The following is a 26,025-nucleotide window of genomic DNA, read 5'->3' on the forward strand; positions in this document are numbered from 1 at the left end:
ATGTCATGGAATTATAGAAACATTTGGTTGTAAGGAAATCACAGAAATAATCCACTTGGGTAATTCTCAAATGATGCATCTAAAGTAAATTTCAATAACACAGTACCTGTGGGTACTGGTGTGTCCACCCCTCTTTATATGGCACGTATGAAAGGTTTCAGTAAATGCTTCCTCACAAATCACAGTGCATGAAATATTGTTAGCTCTTCCTCAATTCCTGTTTGCAGGGGCGTCGCTGGGGAGGGGCGGTGGGGGCGGTACGCCCCCAGTGACAGGGTGAGCAGCGGCGGGTGGGGGTGACAAGCGGCGGCCCCTCCCGCCACTCCCACGCACCGCCGCTCCCTCTGTCACCCCGGAAGCAGCAGCACACGGATGGGGTGCTTCCGCCGCTTTTTTCGGTGGGGGGGGGGTCGACCAGAGAGGGGGGGTGTCAAACTTGTCACCCCCTCCTTGCTGGCCACCACCCCCCACCGAAAAAAACCGTGGGGGGGGGGCGGGGAAAGCCTGGAAAGGAAGCAGAGCAGGCGCGTTTAAGCGCCGCTCTGCTTCTTTTTCCCCTTTCCACCGCTTTTTTCGGCGGGGGGGGGGGTCGACCAGCGCAGGGGGGGTTGTCACGCTTGTCACCCCCTCCTCGCTTGTCACCACCCCCCCGCCGAAAAAAAGCCTCGGAAAGGGGGAAATCCCCCCTTTCTGCATACACGTGCGTCGTGACGTCATGATGATGTCACGGCGCGCGCGCCGTGCCCCTCCCCCAGGGGGGTGCCTCTGCGCTGCCGCTGCCCCCAGCAGCGCAGAGGCTAGCGACGCCACTGCCTGTTTGCACTATCTTAGCCTCTCCCACACCTGCCCTATAGCAGCCATTTTGTGACCCCCAGTGGTTAGCACAGCACTTCATTAAAATTCCATGTGTGCCCCCTGGCCCCAAAAGATAAGTGACCTCGCACGTAGAGTTATCAGTGGGCTATAGGCTCTTTTGTGACTGGATTATACACACTGCAACACAATGGCTTAAAAAGGAGAGCTGTCTTCTGAATAAAGAGATGGAGGCTAACTGCTTAAGTACAGAACATATGCACAATGTCCATCATATAAACACAAAGCTAACTCCTCTTCCTAAACTAAGTTTAGTTCCAAATTTAATGATATAGAAGTGAAGCAGTTTACCAAATCATTGAATACTGTACTTTAAAAAGAACCAAACAAGCACCAATCCTAGAGTTATTCAATGGATAATAATTATTTTGGAGACATATTGAGGACTTCAGATACTCACACATGTGTTGAAAGAACATGTGAGGGGTAGCTGTGGGACTACATGGGCTAGTCCCACCCTTAACTGGTCTTCGCTGGATGGTGAACTTTGATATTAGATCTTTCAAGGGATTAAATACACCTTTCTTATATTTAGTTGGTGTGTTATGGGGCTCTACATGTGTACTTTTCCTTTATGAAGCGGAGAATACAGATTGGGTGAGGATCTCCTTGCATATAGACGTGTTCTATGCACTTACATGTTCCTCTGTTGCATTTGGAGCTGGGAGGAAGATATGTCTATCAAGGATGGTGATGACTGGCCCAGTCTGCTTGCTCTACCTCACATGTTATTCAATATATGTAGTATGTCTGAACCCCCTATTACAGTATGTATTCTATTCATGAATACAACATTGTTTCTTTTATTTTTGATTTTTCAAGTATAAGCCAGTCTACGTGGCACATTTCAGAATATAACTGTCCCCTGGGAACAATCCAGACTGGACCAGATGGAACAAAATATTCCAACCAAACCTTCAATGAAGGTATGCAGGAGGGTGGGTGGGGAGTAGAACTAGGAATATGAATGACCAGCATTCATGTAACTGCATTTCTCCAACTATGCTGTTTCTCTCCAGAACACAATTTGTCCAAAGTCTTTGATTTCATTGTTACTTGGGGTTGTCTGTGAATAACAAACTAGAAACAGTTTCTGAGGCATTCAAGGAGATCTTGAAGGGTAGCTTAGCCCTATTTAGGACTTTGGTCACAGGACCTGATAGGTTAGGTGGATAGGCAGCAATACTAAAAGTACTTGCCTTGCCTATCTGCCCAATGAATCTTGAGTTGGAAGATGTGGCATAACAAACAGCAACCACAATCACAATGTTATCTGCTTATCCACCAGCATCAGTGTCCTTGGTGCTCTGTAGAATTTAACAAGTAAAAGCAAAGCTAGACAGGCCTCCTCCACATCATCCTTCTAATCTATAATAGACTATGGAAAAAAGTAGAAGGTGGCATGGAAGTAGAGAGGGGAAGGGAAGGTAGCAAGGGGTGGATCTGAACAACTTACATTTCCTTAATTGTGGTTTACAGTTGCCAACTGAGATTGAACAGTTAAGCCATTGGTTTTGTGAAAAAAGTAATTTTGAGACCTGTGCAGATGCAACTCCACACGGAAGCCTGTTTGATAAACTATCTGGACATTAGAACCCTTCTGTTTGTTCTTTCTCTCACCTCCCACCTTTCCAATCTCATTTAAAGCTGCTGCTCTCTTGGCTGAGAATGGGATGAGAGGAATCACGTACTTATTCAGACGTGGAACTCACGAGGAATTTGGATATGCCTCTCTTTTTACGGCACTTGTATTCTACTTCTTGCTTTCCTGCTTGACAGCAGGCTCTGCCATTGCAAGTGGTTTGGTTATACCTATGCTGTAAGTATTGCATTCATTTTATGCTACTCTAGGATGCAGGCATCTCTACGAAAATCCACAGTATGGTGAAAGTCACTCAGTACATTTCACTTACACCACACATTTTCAACATTGCAGCTGCCTACATGTAAATCAAAGAGGTTAGTTATTTACTACATATGGTGATGGGTCAAAATAGTCATGTATACCATCCACCTCTTATTCTGGACAAAATAGATTTGCATTTATGTCTCTCATAAGAAAAGTGGGCCAACTGCCTTCAGAAAGATGCTTAACAAGTGGCTGAAAAGAGCAGGCAGATCTAATGATTTATCAGAGCCTTTCTGTCTTTGCATCTCAGGTTGGTTGGGCTCCTCCAGGCTGGTACTTTCTTGCAGGTGTATTGTGAAATGTATTATTGGCACAGTAATAACACATTAGTGGTGGATTTATTCTGCTTTATTATTTCTGCAATGCTTCCCCAATGTTATCACATTATGGTTGTCTAGTGGGACTATGGTACAACAAAAACAGGACACCTCCAACCCTCAGAACATCTGTAGTATGTAAAGCAATGGCAAGTTACAGGATGTGCACTGATTGGAAATGAAGCAGTGTGACCACCCCAAAACTTTGGCAGGTGTAAATAGTATTGAAAGTGGGAATGATAGCAGCGTGACCACAAATAATCGTGTCTGTGCAATAAAAAGGATGCCTGGAGATATTATTTTGAGTTCGTTTGAGATATATCTGACACTCTATTGCCAAAACTTGGCTTTTCTTTTCAGGTGATTTTTTAAAAATTCAATATGCAGCTTTTACTTATATGTCACGTAGTAATCAGAGACCTTTCCTTAAGATGCTGCTCCTGTTATGGGAAAAAAAAAATCACAAACATTTCAATTTCAAATGCTGTGGGGTATGTGGTTGTGTGTGTGTCAGAGGCATCTGTTGACTAATGCTTGGGACATCACTAGAGATTAGCAACACCCAGCTCCTACCAAACTATTATGAGAACTTTTAGGCTTGTATTCAATGTAGCATTAAGTCACTTGTTCTGCAAGTGCAAGGATTTATCATTGCAAAGTGAAATTTCCACCACTCTTCTCCCCCTGGGCACTCCCTAAATCTGCTCTGGAGATTCCTCCAACCTCTCCTTCTCAGAGAATAGTTGTATGTGGGTCATGTGGATGGGGAGAAGTTTCATCTCACCAGGGTAAATTTTTGCACTCATGGAATGAGTGCATTGGATACCACCTTTAAAGTTCAATTAAAATAATTATAATAATTATTTGATGTCTAAGAGTGTTGAATGCTGCTCTGCTGTTCCACATCAGTGTTGAAGGGCACATATTGTCTTTTAACAGGAAAAGTGGAAAACACCAGACTATTACCTCCCACTGAAGCAGGGGTTATTTTTTGGAGGGGGAACTTTCAAAATTTTCTAAAATTTAGTTCATTGAAGGCTTCATGCTTCCCTCTCCTGTGCTACTTGCCTGTGATTTTATCTAACATCATTGGCAAGCAAGCCAATTTCTCAGAGCATAGCTGGACCACCCTTTCAGCAAGACAGTCCCCTTCTATAATGCGGAGACAAGTTGTCATGCTATAGTGCCAGTTCTCTGCTAGCACAGTTACCAAGAGAAAATGAAAACCATTTATCTGCCCATACAAGTATCTTTACTGTCTTCTTTTCCTCTGCAGGTACACAGGTGCATTATATGGCAGGATAGTTGGCTTGATACTGGTTTCCATTTTGGGGGTTCAGACTGATGAACGCAGTGCATGGATTGATCCAGGGTTGTTTGCTGCAGTTGGAGCTGCTTCTTTCTTCAGTGGTGTTTCAAGGCTAACCATCTCCCTAACAGTTATCATGGTATGCAATAAACTAACTTGTACGCTGTTTCGCCATCAGCCGCCATGATGTTACCAAATGCCTCAAAAGCATATTTGGTATTCTGGTCTCTGAGTAGTAGACTGGCAGCATGGAGGAGCACAGTTGAAGTCAGCAGCAGTTTGCCCTGCTTCGAAAAGCTGGTGCCCTACCAGGATCCTTGGAGCATGTGGACAGAGGTTCCTTGTCCTTTTCACATGGTCAACAACTGAGTAAGGTGAAGAATGAGGAGGTTTGCTCTGTACATCTTTACAGGCGAGCCTATTCTAAGCATGTAGGACCTCCCTCCCCTGGGCTGGTGATGTGGAGTCCTGATTGTGTTAGTAAAATGTGATATCTGGAAATCAAAACAAAACCAACAAATCCCTGTTTGAACATTTTCTAGTCTCTGTGTTGAAAGCTGTGTCCAGCATTATTGACATTTAATAATAAAAAAGGTCAGAAACAGTACAGCTACCACTTAAAAGCTGTAACTCGGAGTACGCAGAAATCATGGCACCATTAAGAAAATTAAAAAAGCTGAAGGGTCTGCAGTAATGTTGGCTACTCTGCAATATTCCTTTTTGAGAAGAAAAAAAGGACTTGGACGTGACAATGCAAAAACATAGTTAAAAGGTGGTGACCTTGAATTGTAATGTGCATACATTTTTCCGATAGTGTTTGATAGGTTCCAAAATAATTTTGGAATGTTTGCTTTGGCTCTCCACACAGTCTTCCATTTGGAAAGAGTTATATGGTGGTGATGAACAGGTTAGTAAAATGCTTTTTAAAAAGAAATACCAGACCCCACAGGTTTTTGCCCACTTCTTCGTTCTTGGCTGATTACCTTTTCCATGTTGATACTCAGCTCTCTGCCTTTCTTTTTTTGCTGAAAGTACTAGGTCTAATGGTAACATTTCCACATACTCCTGTTCCAGTATGGAGAAAAGTTCACTTCATCCCAGTTAAATAACTGTGCTTAAGCCCACGCAACTCTACCTGTATATGAGGCTTAAGTCTGTTGGTTTAAGTATTCTATATTATACTAATTAATTAAATTAGCTATTGCTTGATGGCCAAAAGGGCTTCTCAGTGGTTTACACTTTATGAAATCAATGTAAAAAAATAGCCACACATAATTAAAGTACACAATAAAACAATTCTATCAAAATATTAAAATAAGCACCCACAATTAAAATGCACAACAAAACAAGCTCATTAAAACAGCATAAAAATTAAAAAAGCAATTAAAACAATTAAACAGGAGGTTCAAGCCAGAAAATCAGGGGAATGCTTGTTTAAACAGCTGTGACTTCAAGAACCTGCAGAATGCCAATACAGACAGGTTAAAATATTTTATGTTGAGGGACAAGCTTCAGTTAAGTACATTTGTATCTGCAGATGCAACTACAGGTATATGGAGAAACAAAATAGGAAATTCTTTCCAGTAGCACCTTAGAGACCAACTGAGTTTGTTCTTGGTATGAGCTTTCGTGTGCATGCACACTTCTTCAGATACACTGAAACAGATCCTTAAATATAGTGGGGGAGTGGGGAGGGGTATTACTCAGAAGGGTGGTGGGAATGGGTGATCGGCTGATAAGTGTGGAAAACCTGTTGACGACTCTAAACGGCTGCAATTAGTCTTGCAGGGAAAGGCAAGGGGTAAGATGGCTAAAGATAGCTTTGTTATGTATAATGAGATAAGAATCCAATGTCTTTGTTCAAACCAGGTTTCTCCATGGTTTTAAGTTTGGTGATTAGTTGCAATTCAGCCACTTCTCTTTCCAGTCTATTTCTGAAATTTCTTTGTATTAAGACAGCTACTTTGAGATCTTTTATAGAATGTCCTGGGAGATTGAAGTGTTCTCCTACTGGTTTCTCTGTCTTGTGATTCCTGATATCAGATTTATGTCCATTTATCCTTTGGCGTAGGGTTTGGCCTGTTTGTCCAATATAGAGAGCTGAAGGGCACTGTTGGCATTTGATTGCATACACAATGTTGGAAGATGAGCAATTAAATAGTCCTGAGATGGTGTGTTTGATGTTGTTGGGACCAGTAATGGTGTTATCCGGGTTTATGTGGCAGCAAAGTTGGCATCTGGGTTTATTGCAGGCTCTGGTACCAGTGTCCATGTTGAGTCCTGTTTTTGTATTATTGTGGGTGAGGAGCTGTTTGAGATTGGGTGGCTGTTTGTATGCGATGAAGGGTCTTCCTCCCAGAGCTTGAGAAAGAGAACTGTCATTGTCTAGGAGAGGTTGTAGATCTCTGATGATGCGTTGTACTGTTTTAACTTGGGAGCTGTATGTGATGACTAGTGGTGTTCTGTTATTTTCTTTTTTGGGTCTGTCTTGCAGCAAGTTCTCTCTGGGTATCAGTCTGGCTCTGTCGATCTGTTGTTTAACTTCATCAGGTGGATATTTTAGTTCTAAAAAGGTTTGCTGTAGATCTCTTAGGTGAGAGTCTCTGTCTGTAGAGTTGGAACAGATGCGGCTGTAACGTAGGGCCTGGCTATATACAATGGATTGTTTGGTATGTTTGGGATGGTAGCTAGAAGCATGTAGATATGTTTGTCGGTCAGTTGGTTTACGGTATAAGGTGGTGTCTATGTGTCCATCCTGTATTTTTATAGTAGTGTCCAAAAAGTGTATTTCTTGCATAGATTGGTTCATAGTTAGGTTGATGGTGGGGTGAAAGTCATTGAATGTCTTGTGGAAGGTGTCCAGGGTCTGTTGACCATGTGTCCAGATAATAAAAATATCGTCAATGTAACGCAGGTACAAGAGAGGTTTGAGTGGGTAGGAGTTTAGGAAACGTTGTTCTAAATCTGCCATGAAGATGTTGGCATACTGTGGGGCCATGCGGGTGCCCATTGCCTGTAACTAGGTATATGGAGACATACTTTACAAACAGATTATTCAGCTATTGCAAACGGCATGTGATATGCAGTGTGACAGGAAATAAAATGAATGAGATCAAGGGCACTTCCACACTATCACTATTTTGGGGTGGGATTCATACACATACTGGCAAATTCAGGTTGTACAATTATAGTTGATTGGGAGTTCTTGCACAGCAAATCTACTTCCCAAAAGCAATGGAAAAATGTACTGGAAAGTGTGGGATAACACTTGCATTGACTCAACATCTTTCGACCTGCCCGCCAACAAATCAGAATGAATGTTAATAAAATAGCCAATGTTCTCTAATCTCCCTGCAAGCAAATTGGGATGAATGTCCAATAAATAGGTCATCTGGAAGTGCCCCAAGAATCCATTGGCCAGGCTGTCTCTACTGTCCACTGAAATATCTCCTCAGGCAGAGGATCTTGGATGGCAAAAATTATTGCAATGACCCTTATATGGCCCAGAAACAGGAGTGGCTGGAAATCCTCTACTCAATCTCTTAAATTGTACTATAGCTAATAAAGTGCTCAAAGACCACATCTGATTAAATCTTGGTATGAACCATTCACATTGTCTCTTTTGGGAAGCCTAAATGGAATAAAAGTAGAATGCTGTTGGTTCTTTAGGCAGCAATAACTTAAACACTGCTGGCTCAAGTGCAAACCTTACAGCTGTAGGTGCACATCTAGCCGGAAACTAGTAGTAATCTCCTCATGCAGATGGTAAGAACTGGCTTTGGATGATAAAATGGAATGAAATCTGAATTGGAGAAAGGTATAATTGTACGTCTCAAGAGCCAAATACAGTTGCAGCCAAAAGTAACAGCTGGCCTTATTTGTGAAAGGAGTGACAAGCCAGTAGTGAGGATTGGGAGGGCAATGGTTTTTTTTTATTTTTTAGATGGGAACAGTCTTAGAGCAGTGACTAGGATAGACAGAAGCAGAATCACAATAACAGTTCTGTGTACAACCGGAAGTGCAGCTGGTGCTACAAATACCTTCAGCCAATGTATGCAGCTACAGCTATTGCTCATGCTCTAGGATGAACTGTCTCAGTAGTTGCGCATGGGTAAAGCATGACTTCAGTTTCTTTGTATCATGACACTGGATCACAACCTTGCTGACATTTCCTCTTGGGAAAGGAAAATAAATTTCTAAAAGGTTTCCATCTGTTACATCTGTCAGCATCATTAAGCGCTTTTCTGGCTGTGCTTGACAACTTCAGAGTGCAAGTGTTCTGTTGAGCAAGCAACAATGGGCAAGTGCACCTACCTTTTTCTTAAACGTCATTGTTCAGAGACTTCCAATGGTTGTACCACAGTACCAACCTTTATGCTGTGATTTGAGTAACGTTGCTAGAACCAATGTGTTAGCTAATTGAGTCTGCCCTCAGATTCCAAGCATATGTTGAGTAGAGTGAAATATGAACATGAATTCTATATGGCCCCGAGCTTTAACACTTCCTTATAACCCAGGGGTCCCCAAACTAAGGCCCGGGGGCTGGATGCGGCCCAATTGCCTTCTAAATGTGGCCCGCGGACAGTCTGGGAATCAGCGTGTTTTTACATGAGTAGAATGTGTGCTTTTCTTTAAAATGCATCTCTGGGTTATTTGTGGGGCATAGGAATTCGTTCATTTCCCCCCCAAAATATAGTCCAGCCCCTCACAAGGTCTGAGGGACAGTGGACCGGCACCCTGCTGAAAAAGTTTGCTGACCCCTGTTATAACCCCTCCACCCCGACACTTTGAGAATTGCAAGCATCAATTTTATGTATCCCTTCAATGTAGGAACATCCAAGGCCAAATGTGAAGCTGGAAGAAATGCCTGCATCACTTTGTCTACATTGGAAACATAGTGAAAGTATGAAGTATGCAGTATCCCATAGTATGTAGCGCAATCTGGATTTGGAAGTGAAAAGGAGGAGATTAACAGAGCAAGGGATATGTGTGTGCGTGGTGGTGGTGGTGGGGGGTGAAGATTAACAGAAAATTGATAAAAAAAAAACCAACCTTCTCTGTTCTTAGGACTGCAAAATTATCTGGGCTAGTCTGTCTTCCAGGCTTCAAGTGTATGCTGTATTGTTTGTTATAAATGAAAACCAATACAATGTATTTTAAAATCTCCAAAACTCTGGTGATAACAAGATGCTAGCATAGCATAATTCTGGAGTTAGTAAAAATATGAAAACCTCAGAATTATTGGATCCTTGGTGTAAATCGCTTTTGTAAGTGTGTTGGACAGTTCTAAGATGGACTATGCAGTTATCTTTTTCAAGAAGAGAAAGGGAACTTGGTGAGGCAGGCAGCTGTTAGGTTTTAAAGAAATTTCACATTTACCACAACCCACTTGCCTTTTTATGAATGTAAATATAAATGGTGCCCTCTTTGCCTTTACAGTTGTGGTTTTTTGCACTTAATGACTTCCTTTTTAACTAGAACAAAATCGAAAGTTCTTTCTAGTAGCACCTTAGAGACCAACTGCTACTAGAAAGAACTTTCGATTTTGTTTTGACTATGGCAGACCAACACGGCTACCCACCTGTAACTGGAACTTTTTAACTAGATTCTCCCCTCCAATGAATTCGAGTAAAAAAAAAAGATCGTCAGTAAAAGTCTGCTGCATCAGCAGGCCCAACTCTAATGAGGTTGCATTTTGACTACATTTTCAAAACCAAAAGCCAAACCAAGAAACAAGTTAACCGTGGTGTGACTAAGAATGAGGGCCAGGGCTTTTATCAGTAGTTTTATGTAAAATGTGTCTTTTGAATTTCCTGGGCAGCTGCCCTCCTCTCTTTGATGTGCCATGCCCTGTTGATGCTCTTAATGAAATGCATAAGTATGTGTTATGTAATAAAACTATAATAATAGACAGGGGGCCAACTGCTAATAATGATGTGGGGCATACATCACTGTAGGCCTTGCAGAAAAATTCCACCAGTGACTAAAATAAGGTTGGTTTTTTTCTAAAAGCCTCTGAAGCATTTCACTAAGCACGCAGTTATGTATGAGGTAAGCAAAGTGAAACTAATTTGCTGATTTATGAATTATAAATCTGCCTATTAATGGTATTTTTCTTTAATCCATTAGCAGTGCTGGCTGTATAGGAGCAGGAACCCTAAAGGCAAGCCGTCTTTAGCATGGCCTGTTACCTCTATAAGACCTAAATTACATAAGATAGCAAAATCAAGCATAACTAGTAAATCTTTCCTTATGATCTGCCCCCTAAGTGCACTTTACATTGCACGTGATTAAAAGATAAAATTTACTGGCTGTTAAGCTGTTTTTCCTGTTTTTCTTTCTATTCCTTTCCTTCCATGTTTTTTTATTTTAGCACCAATTTGCCTACTTCTTATATCTGTCCCTTCAGTGTAAGTTTTATTTCTACAAGGTATAGGGCTAGGGGAAGGTTTACCTATTATGAGCAGCCCAAATCAAGTAGCAAGTTTTCTTGAGGTGGGGTCTTTTCAGATTATCAGTTTATAGAGCAACAGGTGTGCTCTTGTCCATTTTTTTTTTTTTTGCATGAGAACAAGTTCTATTGGAGGATACAGTACAGTGTTTTCCCCAGAAGCCAAACCTTATTGGAGAAGTTGAGTCTTTCCCCAGTTAGTACGGCTGTTATGATTTAGAGAACTGTTCGGAATTATATTGTTTCTGTATCATTATTTTGTGGTGTCACCATTGCGCACTATACTTGACTTAATAACAGCCAAGAGAAAGATCACTGTCCTGAGGAGACTACAACCTAAAATAGTTAAGATTATATTTATACATAAGTGTAGTTATAAGGAATGAAATTAACACGTGTGTTACATAGTTAAATTACATTTGATGAGTAGTATTCAGATAGGAGCTCCCATATTTAAAAACATAAAAAAGCAACTGTGCACCATTCTGATTTGGGAGAAGGTTAGCTGTTGGGGTGATGGTTGACTCTTTCACTCTTTGCTATTTTTCTGATTAAAATTGCCCCTCGTTGCAAGTTGCTGCTTGACCCACAGGGAGAAATGTACAGATATATCATGTGTACTTGCATGTTTCTTCCGATGGGACAAATAATAGCTTTGGTGAGAATAATTTCAATCAGGAAAATGGCATGGAGGGAAAGCTTTAAGCCTCACCCATGGTGCTTTTGTACTGTTCCATTGCAGCTACCTTTAAGTGTTGAAACCCAGGCGATTTTGTACATGGCTCTCCCTTACCATGTCTAGATTGGTCCACGAACATCCACCTGAGAGTAGCTGTGACATCCATGATGATGGGTAGCGCAATTCCACCCCTCTGTTGCATCCTATATTGTGCCTTGTACAGAGGGGAACCACACAGCTACTGAAGCTGACTAATCTCATGGCAAAGTGTGAAGAAATATGTCTTGACAGTTTCACATGCAGTAGCTAATAATTTAAGACTTCATCTTCAGTGGCTGCTGAGGTGAAACATTCAAGTGGATTCTTTACACTTGCTTTATAACAGTCTTATCACCCGTGTGAGTCTCCTCTTTGCAGGTTCAGTGCTCTCTCTTTCATGCACTTCATGCACTGGAGCACACATAATTCACCTATTATTTAATAAGGGCAGCAAGGCTATGTCAGTTGCCACACATCAAGGTTATTGCAAGAGTAGTGAGGCAACCACCCATCTATTATAAATGGGCTGGATGTTGTAGAATTACCTTTGAAAGGGGACTTGCAAGACGTTCTGACCAAGGTTAAATACAGATAGGGCAGTCATTATTTTTCTTTACGATGTCCATGGGTAGGACTGTATAGAATCATAGGATTTTAGAGTTGGAAGGTACTCCAAAGGTCATCTAGTCCAACCTCCTGCAATGCAAGAATCCTGCCCACAGCCATCTCTGGGTGGGCTCGAACCAACAACCATCTGGTTAACATCCAGATGCACTAACCCATTGTGGCACCAGCCCTACCTGTCATGTCAGCTTGTCTCTGATCACTCCCAGGGACATTTTCATCCTGCTTGTTGGCATTGCTACCCAGACTTTCCAGCCACTTCAAGAGGCTCTTCCCTGTTCAGGGGTGGGGGAGAGACTTTAAAACATCAAAGTCAGCCCTTTGACTACCTTGTAAAAAACTTTTAAGTATTTTAAAATGCATTTTAGTGATGTTCAGCACAAAGGGTAAAGGGAGGGAATGGATGGAGAAGGAATAAAAGTGAAAGTTATATGGACTGAATTGTCCATCCTTATCTGTGACCCCAAAGTAGGGATTACTGGAGAGCAAAAAAGCTCTAAAATGCATCTGAGTGTTTCTGTTTGGGCTGGTTAGGAAAAGTCTTTTGTTTCTTTTGTCAGCTTCTTAGGAGAAGGCTTCCTCACTTTGAGAATCCATACTTTAGTGGGTCCTCCATAGTTTAGTGGGTACTGTTTTTATTCCTCCTTCTTTTGAGCCTGTGAGCACATCAGGCATGCTGAGAAAGTGCTGTAGGTATCAGTCTCAGAATGGCTGCAATGGAGTGCACGCCTGACCTCAACTGAAAGGGAGTTCCATAAAATTGGGCCCACAATACTCTCAACTCTCAAACAATGCTATTCAAAAAGTGCTGAAAGTGGCTGTTAATCGTAACATCGCATTGCATTTCTTAGTTTGGAACATAAAACCTACAGTATTTTATTTAACAGAATTCTTGTACCATGTAATTGTTAATAAAACAGATGACCTCTAATTATCAACAACACACTTCTTTCCTAGTAACACATGGTCTCATTTCCCCGCTTCTTTAGGTAGAGATCACAAATGATGTACAGTCCTTGCTACTCATCATGCTGGCAGTCATGCTAGCCAAAATGGTTGGTGACTGGTTTAACATGTCTCTATACAGTTCTTTGCTGAAGCTGAAATCCATTCCCTACTTAGATGCTGAGCCATTTGTTTGCCATAGGAAAAAATGGTGAGTGTTTTCTTATTTTCCTATTGTGGCTGTTCTATAAGTTAGTGTAAAATGACTGGATGTCTTTAATTTGCTGATTTAGATATTGATTTGGCCATAACATGTGATTTCTTCTGAGTTAAGGACAAACAGAAACCTGGAAGGAACCTAGTTCAACTTCTGGAAGCATCCAGGGGGGTGGGGGACAAAACAGGAAAATATAGTAAGTGCAGAATCATATCCCTTGAAAACATAAAACACACTGCAAAGCTATCTCCATGTATATATCAGATGAAAACCTAGCTGCAATTGCCTCCTAACACAAGAAGCAAAATGAGTTTTGTTCTAGTATCAGAAGAAACTGCTTAAATTATAGTGAGTGCTGGCATTGCAGCATTTTGGCAAGGAAAGAAAAGCTATACTTGTGCCCCACTAATCTAATATTTGGAGAAGAGACATTTTAAGTGTGTGTCTCTTTTCTCATACAAACTTCTGATATATAGTGATGGGAAAGAGATAATATATTCATTTTCAGCCAAGGCTGGGCATAATCCCCAAATGTTGAGTAGGCTTCCCATTAATAAACCAATGAACAATGGGAACAAAGCTTTCTATTCTTTTTTATTTTATTTTAGCACATCATAGATATTCACTTTTGCTTGTAAAAAGTTATGTCAGATCATACAGTGTGTTATGTTCTAGATACTGGATGATTAAGCTGTGTCTAACAAGAGGGATGCACTGTGACTTCTAGTTATGCTGCATACCACCATAAATTGTCCCCTCCCTGTTATAAAAGCTAGCTAACTGGAACACTCAGAGCTGCTGGTTGCCAGGGAGTGCTTTTTAATGAGGGCAAGAGTACTCAAACACTTCTATAACTTGGCAAATCTTCCTGCTTTTATAAGTCACTATACACTTCAGAAAGAAAATATCTTACAGCCTGCTTTTTAATGGGACAAGTTAAGTGCTGAGTGAATCTGGTGCTTGTTCTGTTCTAGCTTAATGTTAGCCTTGTCAAAATTCTCTGTGATATGCCACATAAAACTGATTTGGGGAGCCAAGAACTCAGACTATGATAAAGTAATCGTACATTGTTTTAAATAAAAGCATGTTGGAAAGTGGCATTACATTAAATAGTTGATTGTATTGCATAGTTGAGCTTTTGATATTGCTGACTTGGATTTTCTGAAGTGGGAGTTTGCACATTTTTAACTGGAGTGAAATGAACTTAGAGAAATCACTCTGAAAATTTGCATGTCGAATCTGTCACCTTGAAATTAAATGGGTTGGTTTTGTGTGTAAGTGTGTGACTAAGAAAGAGAGAGAGGCCTGGCTCACACATCACATTAACCATAGTTAAAATACTGTAAACTGTGGTTTAATACGAGCAAGCAGCATACTGGTTTTCCTGGGCATGTTGCTCCTGCCCCATTATGGCTGCTGTTGTGCTGCTGCAGAAAGCCATGGTCTGGCTTGTGTTATCTGATCCCAGGCTCGTGGTTTCTTGTCCCCAAACAAATTGCAAGTCACAATCCAAGAACAAACTCTGGCTTCTGGACATGCCTTGTTGGGAAAGCAACAAACCATGAACCTGGGTTGGGATTACCCAACAAGACAGACCATGGTTTGTCTCCTGGTAGTACAGCAGTAGCAGGAGTTGGGGAGGAGCAAAGTGACTGCAATTTCAGCAGTGTGCACCAGCACACTCCTTATTCACATTAAACCATAGTTTATTTTAACTATGGTGTAGTATGATGTGCAAACCATGCCAATAAGAAAATCAGTCTGTGACCAGACACAAGTTTCAGGTAAAAGAAGGTGTTGGCATGGCTGTCATAATACTGGTGCATACCTCTCCATATTGTGGTGTGATCTTGTGGCATGACTTTCTGTGCTATTTGGAATCCTTTTTTTAAAGGTACTAATCATGACCCATCTTTTCCTTAGTCTCCCTTGGCCCTTCAGTATTTTTGGAAGACATTTTTGGTTAAATACTTTTTAACGACATATCTTACTATTTAACTTACACGATAACCTTTGTTTCCTTCAGTCATAAGTGTATTCCATTTCCTCAAAAGTAGACACGGTTTCTTTATTAATTCAGAAATGAATTTCCTAAGCCAGCTGGCAAAGCAGGGGAACCCCATCTTGTATGCACAGCTTTGGCAGAACAATAGGATTGCTAGTCATGATTTATTTATTAGTTCTAACACTGACCCACCTTACTGGGTCTTGTAAACATTACTGAGATAATGATGTGAAACACCTTTAACACACTAGCTAAGTTATTATTGTTATGATTTGAAGCTTAGCACAACAATTCTTACACCAGAGGATCAGATTTCTCTGCTTCTTAGTTAATTCCCCAATGTGATGATTTATAAGCCACCCTGGGAGTTTTATGAAGGATGAGGGTATAAATCTATAAAATGAAATAATAATAATAATAATAATAATAATAATAATAATAATAATTAATTAATAAATAAATAAATAAATAAATAAATTTTTATTTCTACCCAGCCCTTCCCAATCAAAAAACCGGGCTCAGGGCGGCTAACAACAAATATAAGACAATGAATAAAACAACTTAAAAACAGCTAAAAACAGCATAAAAACAAACATCAGTGGGATCCCCAGGGCTAACTGGCCAGGTTAGTCATGCTAGGCCAATAGGGAGACCTGGGAAGAATTTTAATGTGGAGACCCAGAAGGGTTTCTTCATAAAAAAGGGAAGGGGAAAAGGAATAGGGGATCAGGCTAGATTAAAGGCCAGGCAGAATAACTCTGTTTTACAAGCCCTGTGGAAGGAGGTCAGGTCCTGCAGGGCCCTAGTCTCGTGGGACAGAGTATTCCACCAGGTCGAAGACAACACTGAAAAAGCCCTGGCCCTTGTGGAAGATAATCTGGCTTCTATAGTTGCATTTTATTTTAAAATCTTCCATGTGACACAGTTGCAGCCACGTTCCTGGGTATAAACAAATTTTAAATAAGCAAGTGGAGTCTGCAACCAAACGAATCAGTGCGGAGTGCTTCAGTTCAGGATTCTAGCCACTCTATTCCATTATGCTCCTCACAGTTTTGTTTCTCTTGCCCAATAGTTAATCAACATTATGTGCCCACTGAGCATGCTCTGTCCTCATTGGGCTCCTTTTTTGGGGGGGGGGGCACACTGGTGCCTAGTCCGAGCTACATTAAACTCTTGGATATCTTGATTGATTTCTATATGCAGCTTTCACTTTCATTCCTGGAGACATTTAGAACATTCCCAGTGAGACTTATGAAATAGGCCTCACCTGCACCAGAGTGCCTCCCCTATGAAGGAAGAATGTTAATTAATATCAACAGGCAAGCTACATCCATGATTGCCACCTAGCGAATGTTCTGTACAATTCAGAGTTAAAAACTTAATGTGGCTGCCTAAATGTTACTGACAACCATCATGAAAATAAAACCACCCAAAAAGCAAGCTCTTGAAATGTATTTATATAAGGTCCAATAGTTACTTATCATAATAAAACAATGGTTTACAATAAGCCCAGCTAAAATCCATTGTTGTTTTGAAAAAAACCCTTCATTTAGTCAATAGATAAACATTCTCACCAAGTGATGCGAATGATCTGAGTGAGGTTTACTTAGATAAAGCCAACCATCCAGTAGGGAAAGATGTGAATGAGCAGAGCTGCCTGTTTCCTCATGCTGATTTCCAAGAGCATGTCTGCTTATAACTGTAAAATGTCCTTCAGGAAGAATATTGTCATGGGTTTAGGAAAATGGCATATAAGAAAGAAGAGTATAACGTATTTTTCTATGTGTACAGATATTTCTTTTTTGTATGGAGGACTATTAAATCATGGGATGTGCCACCTGCAGTTTGAAGTGGTGCAACCAGATAAAGGCTAATCACCACAATTGTCACTTGTTAGAAGTACAGTAAATTAAGACTAGAGGCTACTACTTGGTATAGTGATCCCATCTGCATTCAAAAAATTTGTAGTCCCAAGAAATAAAACACTGCCTTTCACCAAGGGCCAAATTCCTACTCTGCATGAAGCTCACTGAGTGACATTGAGTCGGCCACTTTCTCTTTGCCTACTGTACCACACAGTGTTGTTAAAGGGGAGGAGCATGTGCTGAATGTCGCTTTGAGACTCCTTCGGTTAGTGATAAGGCGGGATATCAAATCCAAACTCCTCTTCTTCTTCTATTGTGCCAACATGCCTCTACAGAATGTTCATGGTGGCCAACCAAGTTTTATAAACAACACTTAAAATAATGTAAATAGAACAGATGTGGTACAGATGTTCTCTGATATCTGTACAACATGACCAGAGCAGTTGTTAATGTGTCATATATCTCCAAGAGGTCATCAGTGATCACAGCAGCTTATTGAGCTTGGTGAACAATTGGTGAGAACCATTTTAACTGTTGTTATGAAAGTTTTATTTCTTCTTTACATTCTCCTCCTAGCTCCAAGAACTTTTTGTAATCTGAACATAATTTTCTGGGGATTTCATATTGAATTAGAACATTTTTAAAAAGCAGAAAAACTCATGGAAACTGATTAATGGCTTTTATCTTCTCTTAGAAAACTAATGCTTACACCTGGTTGGCTTTATCAAGCATCTTACTCATAGGCAGGAAAGTCATGCTTGATAATGACTTTATTGGCTAATTACATTTTAAACAACATATTCACAAAAATAAAACCAATTTATTTGCAGCTTGAAGTAATTCACCAGCACATTATAAAGTCATCAAACACCCATGTGGTACGGTGTACCTTGTTCCTTGTTTACTAAATAAATTGTTGGCTGTCTGCTTTATGTCTTTCAGGTTAAACCTGGAATTGTTTGCTGCCAGAGATGTCATGAAGCTTCACGTCAGGGTACTCCATGTAAGAGAAAACATTGCTTTCTTGGCTCAACTCCTTGCCAACACCAGCCATAGCGGATTCCCAGTGGTTTACAAATCTAAGCCAGATCAGGCAGAGGTGTTCCTGGGAACAATTACGAGGTAAGAAGCCACTACATTCTTCCCAGAAGATAAGTGGCCCCTAAGGCCAATATTTAGAACAAAGAATGAAGGCCTTAGCATACCACATTAATGAGAAAACATGTCATGAAGTAGAGGGCTTGCGATCTGCAACAGTTTTCTCTTTAAAGTTTGGAACAACTTTTGCCAGTGTGTGTTTGCATAAACACTCTGTGTGTTCCTCTGTGTTAACTGTGCGATATTCCTTTAGAAACAGGCACACACCTCAAGGCACTTGGAGGCTTACGAAAACAATGAATCAGAAGGATGTGTGTTATCAAATTGATCATAATTTTTATTTGTTTAAAATATCATTGGCAAACTTCCCTTTGTTTACTCTTACTCAAGTTCACCTCTTTCAAGATAAAACATGTCAGAATTCGGATGGAACAGCAAAGTCTCTAATGCTTGTGATGGCTTGCTTCAGTAAACAGGAAATAAAGCCAGCAAGCACTTCCACTCCAAAAGAACAGAATATACATGGCTTTGTTTTCTGGCCTCACAATTACTTGGTTTGTAATGCTATGGTACACAATTGTCTCCAATCCTTCAATAACTTGTATCAAAGCTGACATTTGTTCTTAGTGAGTTGTCAGTCTGTAGACAGAAAGAGCCTTTTTGTGAATTTTGCAAAATGTTAAAAACAACAACTCCACCTTTGTCCACAACTGCAGATAAGCAGGAATCTTTATATATAGCAGATTTTCTCTATATAACCCAGGTTTTTCATTCATTAAAAAAGTTACTCAAGCCACCCTGTAAAGCAGCATATGAATTATTTAAATAAAAAAAAATATGGACATATGAAATGTTTAGTAGTCATACAAGAGCACAAATAATTTAAAGACAGGCTATGTTTTATGATGAAAGCTACTGCCTTTTTAGTGCAGCAGTCACCTGTTTAGAGGGAAATTCTGGATGTTATGGAGGTCAGATTAGCTTCATCAGAAAAGAGACCAAGAAACAAGAGAGATGAAGTTGGGAAACCCGCCTTAAAAGCCCTCTATAATGGAGGATTGCATCCTGTGTTTGTACACAGCTGTGGTTGTTTTGGCACAGCTGGGCTCTTCCTAGGAATGCTTGGCAATAATTTCCAGTTTCTGTTTTCAAAAATATCTCAGAGAGATTACTTAACTACTCTTTCCTCCTGCTGTTCTCTATTTTTTAAAGAACAGAGCACATTTATGACTCAGGTTTGTACAATATCAAGAAAAAGACAATGGAGTAGCAATGCTACTGCTTTTAAAATTCTCATTGAACAAAAAAACTCAGTTGTTGATACTGACCTTGGGTATCTGGTGCATGCAATCTAGCTCTTTAGAGTAAGTGGAGAGTCACAGTTGAGAAAAGAAGGTAAGGATGAGAAAGCAGTAGAAATGGGAAAGACCAAGTGTTAATGGTCATGGGCACCACTCAGCTCTATAGGAAGACCAATGACTACTTCTTATAGCTACTCATATGCTAACAATTTCCAAGGAATGATGGCATCTAAATATAACTGCTAGGGTGGCATGTCCACTGTGATAGTGGTTTTGAGGTAACTTTGCAGCAACTAGCAATTTTGCAGCTTGCAAACTAATTGGGAATTGCTGATCCCCACCATAACACTTGCTGTCCCACTCTTGCTGTTTGGGTGGAAGCCAGTTTGGAAACTATTGGTAAATACTGAGGTTACAAATGTTGGTAAGCGTAAGCAAGCTTCCTGTGAAGAACTTTCTAGTCAAGGACACTGCATGTTCCTGTTGTACTACTCTGTCCATAAGCTATTTTAATGAGCATTTTTTTAAACCTTATTTGAGGAAGAATAAAACATGGAAGCCATGTTATTAAGCAAATGGTCAGATTCACATGTTTGACTCAACTATTGTTAATTATGTAGCCCTTGTTTCCTGTTGTTTGGTCCAGTGCAAAACATTGCTGTTCTGCTCATCCCTTACTCATATTTATAATAGATTATTTCACAAACAAGCAAACCATACAAATAGCCTCCATCCCATCATGGTATTTCAATCAAAAAAGAAAGCAGCAACAACAAACTGTTCTTGGGGGAATATCCCAACATTATAACTTTTGGCTTAGTTTTGATGAGCAAACAACAAGAAGACGTGTGCTTACGTGGGTGGGTGTATGACCAGTAGCGTAGGAAGGGTGGGGCATAGGGGGCGGGGCGCCCCAGGTTCCAGGGGAGGGGGGGTGACACTCCCCAGCCCCTCCCCTGCTGCCTGGCACCCCAGTCCGTGCTTCTTTACAGGTGGATGGGGCAGCCCCACAAGCTGCCGCTCGCTCGCTGGTTCGCTGTGGGAGCAGCAGCGCCGGCCTGGATGCACCGAGTCGGCGCTGCTGTTCCCTTGGTGAGCCGGCAAGCGAGTGGCGGCTCGTGGGGGAGCCCCAGCCATGCTGCTTTACGGATGGGGCATCCTCACAAGCCGGTGAGCGAGCGGTGGCTCGTGGGGCTGCCCTGACTGTCTGTAAAGCAGCACAGATGGGGCAGTCCAACGACCCACTGCTCGCTTGCCGGCTCGCCACGAGAGCAGCAGCGCTGGCCGGAATGCACTATGCATGCCTGGAAATTCTGGGCATGCGCCGTGCCGGCGTGTGTCGTGATGTCATGACGCACACGTCATGACCCCCCCCCAGGGGGTGCCTCCGCTCCGCCTTCGCCACTGTGTATGACATGCATAAGAAATTGGACACAATTAGAACAGAACATACTACCTTTTTTGCCATCTAGACAACTGTTTCCTTGCTTACCCCCAACCATTAATGCATTTCCCCCAAGAAAAAATTAGAAATAGTTGGAATGTAAGCAGGCACCTCTTTATTCAGTTAAACCTGAAAACATGAAGATGATGGACAATGAGTATCCACTTACTCACATCATTTGGGCATTTCAGAAGAATAAAAAATAGTTCCTTAAGATGAGTCACTTGATTTGAAATCTACAGTATACAGGTTATCAGAATGTAATCCATGATGTGCATATTTGGGTGAAGTAATGTGCATTTAATTTCAGTTTCATCAAATTTTAAACCCTAGAGATAATTTCCCCCAATGTTCATTGTCACACACGGCAGTTTCACATATTGTGAAGGGCAAACGAGATTCTCCTATTGAATCAGCCAATCAAGTCTTCTTGATAAGTGTATCTATATGATGCACTTGTACTTATATGAATATTTGTAACATTCCTACTTTAAAATGTCATATTTGTACTGTACACCTACAAACAAAATAGGTTGGATCTAGATTCAGTTAACATGTTGTTGTTGTTGTTGTTGTTGTTTCTTACTCGCCTGCACCATAAGGTCCCAAGGGGGGTTGCAGCAATGTAGCAACATAAGAACCTGCCTTATACCATGTCAAACCATTAGTCCATCTAGCACAATATTGCCTATATTGAATGGCAGAAGCTCTGCATGTTTCCATACAAGAGTCCCTCCAAGCCCTTCCTGGGGATTTCAGGGATTGAATCTGATATTTTCTGCATGCAAAGTAGATAATCTATCAAGTGATCTGTGGCCCCATCCCTAAATACAATATTTAAAATAGTTTAGAACAAATTACTAAAATATGGCTTACTGTGACTGCATGAATGCGTGGGCTCCTGGAGAGAGGCTTGCAATCGCTTTGCTCCTGCCTTGTCCTTTTTGCTCACACACCATGCTGAGCTAAGGCAAGGTTTGCTTAGCATGTTGTCTGACCTTGGATGTATGGTTAAGCTCTGTCCTTGCTAACTATGACCTGTAACAAAGGTATGATTAGCAAAGGGAGAGGGTTTAACCACAAACCCTGGTTTGGCTTAGCACAGTGTGTGATGAAGGAGCAAAAAGCACCAGGGAGGAGCAAATCAGCTGCTTGTATGCATTTGTGTGGCCATGATAAGCCATGGTTTGGCTTACTGTGTCATGTGAACCAGTCCACTGGGACTTAAGTCATGACCCATTAACTTCAATGGATCCTAAATTCAATGAACGTCTGGATCCAACCCAAAGTGTGAAGAGACGAACATATATTCTTATACTGTTTTTCTGTCATTGTCCTGCTGCTTCCGTTAAATGTTATTAAAAAGCATACGAGAAACCACAGAACTACATTGCTCATGGCTCGCAAACTATAGTGTCCGCCAGGTTGAATATGTTACATTAAATAAACATAATCCACTCATTTATTTCCCAGCTGTCCACTGCAATAAAACCAGAACTGATGCTAATAAATGATCAAGCCAAAATGCTTGTCTCATTCTTTCCCTTGTTAACTTGCCCATACCATTTTGAACTTCCCATCACTTGCCAATTGTGAGAGAGTATCTGATAGTTGTAAAATACCACACTAAATCACAAAACAATGGGAATAAAAAGTGAAGGTGCCACATCTTCACGTGAATCAGTAAGGGATGAGAACCCAAGAGTACTAGGCACTGTGAAAAATGTGTTACTTGTTTGTTTGAGAAGTAGGAAGCCTAAGGACTGTATTCAATGTTATTTCTATGCACAGCAGATCCCCCAAAACAGGTCCATTAATTTAAACAAATCTACTCATTTAGATTTAGAGTATAGTTTAGTTGAAAACATCGCTATCAATTCTACATGTTAACAGTTCTGCAAAACTGTACCAAACTACAATTTTTGGAGTTCTTATCAGAAAACTGTGACAATTTTACAGTTTAGGTGTAATGATAAACCATGGTTTATTGATCCAAGAATGAACCATGTGCCCAGGTACTCCTGTCCCTCTCTTTGTATGGCTTGCTTTATATTATGCCATTTTAAAGGAGTTTTCCATGATGACTGAACCGGAACACTGTGGTCGTTACTATGTTTGCATGAGATGTGCATTCTATAGATGCCTGACATCTACGTTTCCATGTTCAGGGAACTAGCCCTTCAGGACCACAAATAACTAAGAGCGAATACTTTAGTGCTAGGAGAATCTCTTTCCCCTGTAGGCCTGGCTATATTCTAACAGGCTTCTCTCAGGTCTGATAGAGCTGATCCAAATACTAGCTTTATTTATTTTTAAACCACAATATATAGTAACACAGTGTGTGTAATTTTAGGGGTACTGGGAAGCTAGAATAAGGGGAAAATCAAAGGGAGGGAGGATGTGACGTATTGCAATAGATCTGACTGAAAACACTTCAAGGGGGGTGAATGAGGGTCCTCAACATTGGGGTGAAGAGCAGGAAGAGCCAGTGTGGCATAGCAAGGCTTTACCAACAAGGATTGCAGGACAATGGAGTGAGAGATGGACCCCCAAAGCTGGGAGTTCAATGAATCCGTCATACTGCATGTGTGCCTGCAGGAGTGTTCTCCTTAAATCAAGCTGAGTCCAGGGCGCCAAAACCAGTTATAGCCTTAAAAAGACAGAAGCTGGCAGCAGCTCAGGTGGCAACAGAAATAAAGATTTCCAGATGAAAAAGGGAGGTTGATGGCCTGTACTTTACTGAATAGACTCATGCTTCAGGCTAGGTGAGTACATTTCAGTACTATTTGGAAGAACTCTGGGCTGTGAATAATCACTTGGTAAGTAGTAAGGGGTTTTCCTGATTGCATTACAATCTGGGGAACTTTTGCCTTTTGTGCATCTAAGAACTCCTTAGCCTTAGGCACAGAGGAACTGGAAGCTCTCTTGTTCATGGTGACTAGCGCTGCAAACACACTTTGTCCTGGCATGCCAGCTTTTGCCAGCTAGCTGTTAACAGGCAAGAGGGGGATTATGAGCCAAGGTGTTCGTATGGGGACAAAATGGAGACAATCTTGTGCTCTCTGGTAACATGCTACTTAGTAATCAAGATAAGAAACCAGGATCTGTTTTTGAACTGAGGTTGTTACATCTTAACCAGGCCTAAAGATAATGTAGTTAGGACATAACTCTTTTCTCTCTGTGGAGCCAGTGTCTCTCACCCACCTTATTTTCATAGAACCATAGAATTGTAGAGTTGGAAGGGACCCCCAAGTGTCATCTAGTCAAACGACCTGCAATGCATGAATTTTGACACTACTTTTTAAAATGAGTGTCAAAAGCAGTTTCCAAGACTGAGTGCCAAACTAGATATTATAAGAGAGACCTTTTAAAAAAGTATTGGAAACTGTAGCTAGTGCAGTATGTGGCCACCTAATTCAGTCCATCTCTTTTGTTGGCATTGTGTACATGGATCAGAACACAACACAGTTGACAAAACATAGTAGGATATACTTTAGGAAAAAACTGTCCAGACATCATGAGGTATGAAGATGGCTCTTATGACCTATGGTGATGTAATTTCATAGTGTCACTCAAAAATCTTGCCACATTCTTCACAATGTCCTGTTTTGGTATCCAGCAGCCTTTGTTCTGACACATGGCTGCATATGGCACACAATTTGGCAGCCCCAGGATTTTGCACAGAAATTTGGATTGGGTGCATTCCAACGATTGGTTAACTGCACCAATCCATAATGGAACACCATACAGGAGTTGGGGGGCTACTTTGGCGTTAAAGACCTTTAGTGAAGCTGGGAGCTGTTAGAGAAGAAATGGGTGATAGCCAGAGCTAGAATATCCTCTTCGTTAAGTGCAAGCTTACAATGGTATTTCTGGCAAGCGTTATATTGGATGCCTAGGTATTTAAAGTTTTTAACCTGTTCCAGTGGGTTTCCACTGATCTCCCACCTATGAGATCTTGCAAAAACAAGATCTTGAGAAAACAAGCACTTTAGATTTTGTGAAGTTCAGTTCCGGTCTGTTGGCTATACAATATTCCTGGCTGCTGCACACCTAATTGTTGACAGGCTCAAGATGAGCAAATCATATAACACTAATCTTGACACAGCTGTGCAGGCTGCCTGCAAGTTTCTGGGCCCAATTCAAAGTGCTGGCTTTAGCACTTAAAGCCCTATATAGCTTAGGACCCCAATATCTTTTGCAATATCTTTTGCAGCAACTCTTGTTGTATGAACCTAACCAAACCCTTCAGTCTTCTTCTGAATCCTTTCTTCTGGTCCCCTGTCTGAGGTAGGTTTGGAAGATGGTAAGATGGAAGATAGGGACGCGGGTGGCGCTGTGGGTTAAACCACAGAACCTAGGGCTTGCCGATCAGAAGGTCGGCGGTTCAAATCCTCGCGACGGGGTAAGCTCCCGTTGCTCGGTCCCAGCTCCTGCCCCCTAGCAGTCTGAAAGCACGTCAAAAGTGCAAGTAGATAAATAGGTACTGCTCTGGTGGGAAGGTAAACAGCGTTTCCGTGCATTGCTCTGGTTTGCTAGAAGCGGTTTTGTCATGCTGGCCACATGACCCAGAAGCTGTATGCCGGCTCCCTCGGCCAGTAACCCAAGATGAGCGCCGCAACCCCAGAGTTGGACACGACTGGACCTAATGGTCAGGGGTCCCTTTACCTTTAAGATGGAAGGTGATTACCAAGGAACTATTCTGTTTTCTTTGCGTTTAGTTGTTGTTTAGTCTTTGTAATGTAGACAGGAACCTGTTATTCACCAGGCACAAAGATGGATAAATCTGTCAATTTTTGGTTTCTCTCAGTTTCTTGTTTTTCAGTTCACTTCATCCTGTTTCCATATCAACTGAACAGTTGGAGGTTCAGGACAGAAAAGGAGGTATTTCTTAGTTAAATCACAGAATTCACTACTGCAAGCTGTAGTGATGGTAGGGGTGCATGAAT

General features: G+C 41.2%; 1 protein-coding gene across 2 annotated transcripts in view; it reads left to right on the forward strand.

Annotated features, from left to right (window-relative positions):
* Positions 1–26,025, forward strand: part of LOC117049966 (chloride channel protein D-like) — a 62,827-nt gene that overhangs the window by 21,167 nt on the left and 15,635 nt on the right. For both annotated transcript variants that reach the window (XM_033155177.1, XM_033155178.1), the window contains exons 9-13: positions 1,696–1,799; positions 2,521–2,692; positions 4,376–4,547; positions 13,191–13,357; positions 18,176–18,355. In XM_033155177.1, coding sequence (XP_033011068.1) covers positions 1,696–1,799; positions 2,521–2,692; positions 4,376–4,547; positions 13,191–13,357; positions 18,176–18,355 — 795 coding nt within the window. The remainder of the gene's footprint in view (positions 1–1,695; positions 1,800–2,520; positions 2,693–4,375; positions 4,548–13,190; positions 13,358–18,175; positions 18,356–26,025) is intronic.

The sequence above is a fragment of the Lacerta agilis genome, chromosome 7 (assembly GCF_009819535.1).
Source record: "Lacerta agilis isolate rLacAgi1 chromosome 7, rLacAgi1.pri, whole genome shotgun sequence".
Lineage (NCBI taxonomy): Eukaryota > Metazoa > Chordata > Lepidosauria > Squamata > Lacertidae > Lacerta > Lacerta agilis.